The 8,257-nt window shown below is 32.9% G+C and overlaps 1 protein-coding gene across 1 annotated transcript; it reads left to right on the top strand.

The window, feature by feature from the left end:
* The first annotated feature begins 1,962 nt into the window (after positions 1-1,962).
* LOC114721277 (uncharacterized) lies at positions 1,963-3,009 on the top strand. Its single transcript, XM_028907110.1, has one exon. The coding sequence runs from the start codon at positions 1,963-1,965 to the stop codon at positions 3,007-3,009; it is 1,047 nt and encodes a 348-aa protein (XP_028762943.1).
* The last annotated feature ends 5,248 nt before the right edge of the window (positions 3,010-8,257 follow it).

The following is an 8,257-nucleotide window of genomic DNA, read 5'->3' on the forward strand; positions in this document are numbered from 1 at the left end:
TCAAAACTAAGTGGTTCCAAGTCCTACTGAAAGTCCTTAAGTAGTCTTTAAAAGAAAAAATAGTTTCAGGAACCAATTTGGTGTGAAACAATGCCAGAATTGTATGAAAGTTTTTACTGTTCTAATGGTCAAAAACTATTTTCAGATTTTAAACCCTAACTTTGAAAAATCAACACATTCGTACATGTATCCAAATGAAAAGTTCTACCTATAGATTTAAAGCTTAAGATGTGAACTTTAATCATGCCAAATTCCAGAGTCAGGTATGAATAAGAACTTAATCAAAATAGGCATCAAGATAGGTGCTAGAGTCATCACATACCTTGATCTTGAAGCTTGAATCTTGTTCCTACTTCTTGGCTTTCCCCCCCACGTTTTTCTTTTCATTTTTCTCTCTAATTTTCTGTAGAGTTTTCCCTCTATAAGTGCTTTCCAAAATGCTCTTCCAAGGAGGGTATTTATAGCGAAAATTATGATAAGAGTTGCCAACTTTGCCCTTGATAAAATGTGACAGTTCCTAAGGCCACTTGTCCGAGCTTCAAGTCTTCCTCCACAAGAACTTACCAATTGTTCTCATGACATCACACTGTTGACATCATCAAACTTCTTTCTTGCCTTACCATGCCATATGGTGAAATCTCATGGAAAGGAAAGGAGAAGATTAGATCTTGACCCTTGGATCAAACTTGAACTCCAAGTTTTTTGCTAATTTACTTGGCTCACATTTATCCGGCTTTCTTAATAGCCTGCTGGAGCTCAAAAATTTCCTCTGTGTACTCCATAAACTTTAATTATAAAAAAATTCTACAAATTGTTTTAGGCCATAACTCTTCCTTTAACTATTTCTTTTTGAATTCCTCGTAAAATGCCTCCTAGGGGCATAACTAGACTTTATATTTTATTAAAACCACTCTGTTGGTCTTCTTGGGATAGGACTAATTTTATAAACTTCTTTAGTCTCTTAACTATTTATTCCTTATTTTTGCATATATTTTTCAGCCTCCTTATGGCTTAAATAATTGCATTTAGATAATTACCTCAAACTGAGCTACTATATTAAAAATTCTATCAGAGCTACTGTAGGGTATTTTCATTATTTATCTTCATCAAAAGGCCTTTATACATCATTTCTGTTATGAATATAATATCTTTATGGATGTCCATGTATCTATCATTATCTCCCTTATCTCCCAATATCTTCAGTAACTCCCATTATCCCCATTATCTGCAATTATCTTTATATCTGTAGATTCTATCAAAGATGTAAAGCCGTGCCTATAAATAGAGGCCATGTACAATGTATTCAGTACCCTATTGAATAGAAAGAGAAATACTCTCTCTTATTGATATTCTTTCTTCTCTGTTCTCCTTCTTTATTTACAACACGTTATCAGCACGAGGGCTCTAATAAAGGTATAATATTCCGATCTTATTATTATACATTATGTTTCATGATTTATTGTCTATCCTCTATACTTTTCTATACTCTTCTACACTATGAGTATTTTTCTTTTCTCCATTCTTTTCCTAAATGGCTTGAAGCTATATGGTTTAAAGTTTTCTACTTTATGGCCAGAAGCCATAAAACTTTATTATTCTTTCTTATGGCCAGAAGCCATAAAATTTTGTTTTGCTTCTTATGGCCAGAAGCCATAAAACTTTATTATTCTTTCTTATGGCTAGAAGCCATAAAATTTTGTTTTGCTTCTTATGGCCAGAAGCCATAAAACTTTGTTTTCTTCCTTATGGCCAGAAGCCATAATTTTAATTTTCTAACATATGGCTAGAAGCCATATAATTTTTAACTCATGACCAGAAGTCATTCAAATTCTCTCTTCATTTGTTTTCTTTTGGTAATTTATAATTTTTGTTCTTTTCTTTTCTTCTCATTAACGAAGAGCAATGTAATTTCCATACATGACAATTTTTTTTAATATTATATTCTTTTGTGGTAGTGCCATCATGTCAAACCTTACAAAACTTGAGTTTGTGGCTCTTGACATTACTGGGAAGAATTACTTATCTTGGGTACTAGATGCGGAAATTCACCTAAATGCCAATGGTCTGGGAGACACAATTAAGGCAGAAAATAAGGCATCTAGTCAAGAAAAGGCTAAAGCTATGATCTTTTTACGCCATCATTTACATGAAATACTAAAAATGGAATATTTGACCATTAAAGACCCACTCGTACTTTGGAACAATTTGAAAGAAAGGTATGACCACCAGAAAACTGTCATTCTCCCAAAAGCTCGTTATGAATGGATGCACTTGCGTCTACAAGATTTTAAATCTGTTAGTGAGTATAACTCTGCGATATTTAGAATCAGTTCTCAACTGAAATTATGTGGAGAAAAAGTCACTGATGAAGACATGTTGGAGAAAACATTCTCCACATTTCATGCATCCAATGTGCTCCTGCAGCAGCAATACCGTGAAAAAGGCTTCAAAAAGTATTCTGAACTTATTTCTTGCCTTCTTGTAGCTGAGCAAAATAATGAGCTTCTAATGAAAAATCATGAATCCCGTCCAACCGGCTCCACTCCATTCCCCAAAGCGAATGTAGTAGTAAATGGACCAACACGTGGTCGTGGACGAGGACATGGACGTGCACAAGGCCGTCGCATTGATCGTGGACGTGGTCGTGGTCATAATCGAGGTGGTTCAAATTCCTATTCAAAGAGGACAAAGAATGATGAGAATCGCAAGAGAAAAACTAGTGGAAGTAATAACCACTCTGAAGACTTGTGTTATCGTTGTGGTGGGAATGGTCATTGGTCACGTACTTGTCGTACACCGAAACATTTGGTTGACCTTTATCAAGAATCGCTTAAAAATAAAAGTAAAGGCAACGGCAAAATGCCAAGGGTAGAAACCAATTTTGTTGATGAAGAGGGCGATTCTGATTATGGCAACATGGATGTCACTCATTTGGATATTGCTGATTTCTTTGCTGATCCTAATGGAAAGATTGATCACCTGATTGGTGATGGGAATGTTCAACAATAAATTGTTTTAGTGAAGTTAAATTTCTATGATTTTTTTCCTTCTTTTCATCTTCTTTTATAAAGTTTCTACTTTCAATGTTGTTATCTTTCCAAATTAATAAAATTACGAGTATTTTCCTTTTATTAATTTTGTTTCTTCCTCCCTCTCTTGACTATGTTCCTTGTAACGAAGAATGGCTCCTATTGACGTCAATCATGAAGATTTATGTCTTGTTGACAGTGCAACAACTCATACAATACTTAGAAATAAAAAGTATTTCTCTTCTTTGGTAATGCAAGAAGCCAACGTTCAGACTATATCTGGAAGTGCAAAACTGATTGAAGGCTCCGGAAGAGCCAATATATTGTTACCTGGAGGAACAATATTATACATTGATAGTGCATTTTACTCAACTAAGTCTAGAAGAAATTTGTTGAGTTTTAAGGATATCCGCAAGAATGGATACCATATCGAAACAACAATTGAGGAAAATCAAGAATATCTTGCTATTACAAAGTCAACCTCAGGTAAAAAATGCACACTAGAAAGATTGCCTGCATTTTCTTCTGGCTTGTACTATACAATTATTAGTACAATTGAAGTACACATCATTATAAACCAGAAGTTTGTAAATGATAACAAATTTAATGTTTGGCATGACCGGTTAGGCCATCCCGGGACAATTATGATGCGAAAAATAATTGAGAATTCATGTGGACATTCATTGAAAAGCCAACAAATACCACAATCCAATGTTTTCTCATGCAATGCATGTTCCAAGGGAAAGTTAATTGTTCGGCCATCACCAGGAAAACTAAAAAGTGAGCCTCTCACTTTTCTAGAACGCATACAGGGAGATATTTGTGGACCGATACATCCAGCATGCGGACCATTTAGATATTTTATGGTTCTAATTGATGCATCAACAAGATGGTCGCATGTATGTTTATTATCTTCGCGTAACCTGGCATTCGCAAGATTATTGGCTCAATTAATTAGATTAAGAGCACATTTCCCTGATTTTCCTATCAAGAAAATACGTCTTGATAATGCTGGTGAATTTACTTCACAAGCTTTCAATGATTATTGTATGTCTCTTGGGATTGATGTTGAACATCCTGTGGCTCATGTGCACACACAAAATGGACTTGCAGAATCATTAATCAAACGTTTACAATTAATTGCAAGACCATTACTTATGAGATCAAATCTCCCAATTTCTGCTTGGGGACATGCAATTTTGCATGCAGCAGTGTTAATTCGCATCAGGCCAACAAGTTATCTCAAGTCCTCCCCTTTACAAGTGGTTTTTGGTCATGAACCAAATATTTCCCATCTAAGAACCTTTGGATGTGCTGTACATGTTCCAATTGCTCCCCCACAACGTACCAAGATGGGGCCTCAAAGAAGGATGGGAATATATATTGGATATGAATCTCCCACTATAATAAAATATCTAGAACCCTCAACAGGAGATTTGTTCACAGCTCGATTTGCCGATTGTCATTTTGATGAGTCAGTTTTTCCAACAATGAGGGGAGAAAATAAGAAGTTGGAAAAGGACATTAGTTGGAAAGAATTATCACTGTCTTATCTTGATCATCGCACAAAAGAATGTGAACTGGAAGTTCAAAAAGATAGTCAATTTATGGCCTCTGTTGGCCCGTAACTTTCTGAAATTACAGTTTGGTCTCTACTTATGCTCAACCTCATGGATCATCACTTTGAAGCCTATACCTAACCTATTTTCTCTTTCTGGGCCCTTGAAACTGTCCTGGAGCCCCTGACTTTTTTTTTTAATACTTTTGCCCTTAGAAACTTTCTCACTTTGCAGTTTAGTTTCTATTCCTATTCTAGCTTACTTTCGCATTTTTGGGACTTTTGCTCAAAAGAGGTTGGTAGCCTACTTTTTTTAGGCTACTTTTTTGGGTTATAGGCCTAAAAATTGGAATGTGACACTTCCTACTCAATGCATCAGTTACCACATTAATTTTACCCGAGTGATACTTAAGTTCAAAGTTATAATATTTAAAGAACTCCATCCATCTACGTTGTCTATTATTTAATTCCTTTTGGTCTACTAAGTACTTTAAACTATTATAGTCACTGAAAACCTCAAATTGAGACCCATATAAGTCATGCCTCCATATCTTTAATGCAAACGCAACTACAGCCAATATTTAGTGGATTGGATGATCAGTCATTTTATTAATAAATTAATAATCGATCAAGTGATCGAATAAAGACTTAAACAATTTTAATCAGTGAAAAGGGGCTGATCGATCATTTGATCGATAAATCATTGATCGATCAATTTATCAATAAAGTAATTTTCAAAAACACTTAAACAGAGAAAAAATATTGATAAGCAAGTGAGATATTATGCAATGACAGAATAGGTTATCGATAAAGCGGTGATCAATAAAGCAATCGATAAATGGTGATTAAACAAAATACAACGAGAGTGGGAAGTTTTACCATTTATCTATCTTCTCATCGATAACTCATTTATCGATCAACTGATCGATAAGCACTTACCAAAACTCGTATCCCATTATCTATCAATTGTTCGATCATTAGATTATCGATTAGTTGATCAATAATTTTCTGCAAACTTCTATACAAATAGTATTAACGATGATTGATCAACACATACAAATTGATTTATCTATCAAGTTATCGATTAATATTTCTGCTAAGTTATTGATTTACACAGGAACTTTATCTATTAAGTGATCGATAAATCCTTGATTGATTAGGTGATCGATCAACTTACTAAAACACAGATTCCTTAAATTATTATCATCAAAACCTTAAATCTAACAATTTAAAGCCCTGAAAGTGAAAATAGCATAAAAATAGTTTATTACAGAATTTGTTGAAAACAAAAGTTTTTCAGAAAAATAGTGAAAAAATAGCTAGAAATAATTATTCTAAATATGTGAAGGCCTTAATAAATTTAGAAAAAATATGAAAAAATTATTTAAGGATTTATTTGAGTTTATAAAATTATTTTTAGACCCTGTAAGTGTAAGAATTAATTTTAGAATACTTATTACCGAAATCTTATTGGTAAAGCCTTATTTCAGAGAAAATTCAAAATAAATAGTTAGATATTGAGATAAATTTTGAAAATTTTTAGAGGATTTTGTTATATTAAAAGGAAGTTTGTGATGGAGAGAGATGAATTTTTGGGGGTTTAGAATTATTTTTAAAAAATGTAACCGGAATAGTGAGTTTTGGTTACAAATTGATATTTGCAGTTGGGTCATACTTCTTCTTCCTTGCTAATTAGATTTGGGCTTTATATTGGGCCAAAAAAGCCCAAAATTTTTGTGTAGCTATGGCCCAATAATTAAAGAGAGTTTAAGCCCAATTCAAGCCCAAAATCAAAAAGTTAAGAAGAAGGACATTTGGCTTGATCTAAAAACTTGAGGCATATGATAAGGGACACATGGCCCCTTAGGTGGCAAAAAATGGTGCCACAATAGAGGGGAGAGGGTCAGATTTGGAGCTCTATAAATACCCCCTCAATTGCTCTTAATTCGGCCAAAATAGAAAAATTTAAAAAAATTCTGCCAAATTGAAAACTCACCACTAAACAGCACCCAAAACCCTCCAAATTCAAGGAAAACTATCAAGTTTCAAGCTAGGATCTATTAAGGTATATCTAAACTTGATTATGGCTAGATTTAAGGGTTATGTTGGTTGAAATTTCATGACAAATGCCAAGGTGTGATGCTGTCTATTTTTGGTTTGTTCAAGCATGGTTTAGGAAAGGATAAAAATCATGAATATGAGCTTAGAATTGCATGTTTAATTGATGTTTAAATTGAATTTTGGAAGAGAATCAAAATTCGGGTTTAATACACCCTATTCCGCCACTTTGATATTTTGAGGTTAGAGATTGTTTTAATATGATTTGATGATTCCAATGAGTTTAAAGGTGTTTTTGTGTAGGGAAACACTAAGAAAAAGTATTTAAAATCATTAGAATCAAAAATGAAACTTTTGGAGTCCAATGTCACCCTATTCGACCAAATCAAGTTGAAGGGGAAGGAATGTGATTTTGATAAATCTGATTTGATATTTGGATTCTATATGAAAATTGTATAGGAATAGCTCAAGAGATTGATAGAAACAAAGAGAAAATAATTATGTCAAAAATCAAGAAAAAAGGGGTTTGATTGAGTTTAATGTCAAGCATTAATGCTTATGCTTGGATTATTGGTAATTTGGAATGTATTTATGCTTGGATTGATAGGCATTTTGCAAGAAATAAAAAAGGAGCACAATCATACCAAAGAGGCCGAATTGAATAAGTAATCAAGAGGTAGCGTTGACCTCATAATTTGAATGCTTTCTTGCTTGTTTAAATGTGTATGTGTTATTTGATTTATATTGCCATGATGTGATTGAGCAAAATATAAAATTATGTATTGAATTTTAGGTTGAATATGCCTTTGCAATATGTTATGATGAATGGCATAATAACTTGATTGATTGCTCTATTTTTATGGCAAATGATATACACATGAAATGTAGCATAATGATGTTGATTTTATGCTCACACGTCACACTTTTACATAGTATAAATTGCATGATAATTATGATTCATTGCTACTAAGATTTCTATGAAATCTCATTCTTTTATGTTCAAATAGTCACCAACAAGGAGTTGGACCAAGCAAGGACAAAGGAAAGGAGATCATTTTGGGAGACAATTGATTGATATGCCTCTTTGAAATAATGTTTGTAATTATTATGGATTATTGTGAATTATGTTGAATATTTGTATTAATGACTAAAAGTAATATGTATGTGAATAGTTGATCAATAAATCATGTTTTAGCATGCTATATGTGATTGAAATGGTTATATGGATTGAAAAGGGAAGAAAAACCAAGAATGGCAATTAAAGGGTTTAAAAGTTGACTTTTTAAGGATAAAGTTTGACTAACGAGATTCTGTGCAATTGATTGAGAATTTGGCTAAAATTTAGTAGGCTTATTGATCATATTTTTATCTTTAAAATAAGTGATATTTCATTAAATTTGGAGTTTCGTATAAAACATTATGCCTCTCCAAAATTGGGCATAAATTCTAAAAAATTGAAAAATAACCATATGAACAATGCCACTTTGTGTGAATTTTGGGATTAATTGCTGAGTTATAGATACCAATGAGTATTTTTCTCTTAAAGAATGCATTAATAGCTTTAAGTAAAACTTAGAACCACTTTATTTTGATTTTTCTAGAATTAGTTATG

Source organism: Neltuma alba, unplaced genomic scaffold, assembly GCF_004799145.2.
Source record: "Neltuma alba isolate B1F8T4 unplaced genomic scaffold, ASM479914v2 tig00012020_pilon, whole genome shotgun sequence".
Lineage (NCBI taxonomy): Eukaryota > Viridiplantae > Streptophyta > Magnoliopsida > Fabales > Fabaceae > Neltuma > Neltuma alba.

Bases quoted from the DNA above. Each gene is read 5' to 3' on its own strand.
- LOC114721277 (XM_028907110.1), top strand. From the start codon at position 1,963: ATGTCAAACCTTACAAAACTTGAGTTTGTGGCTCTTGACATTACTGGG.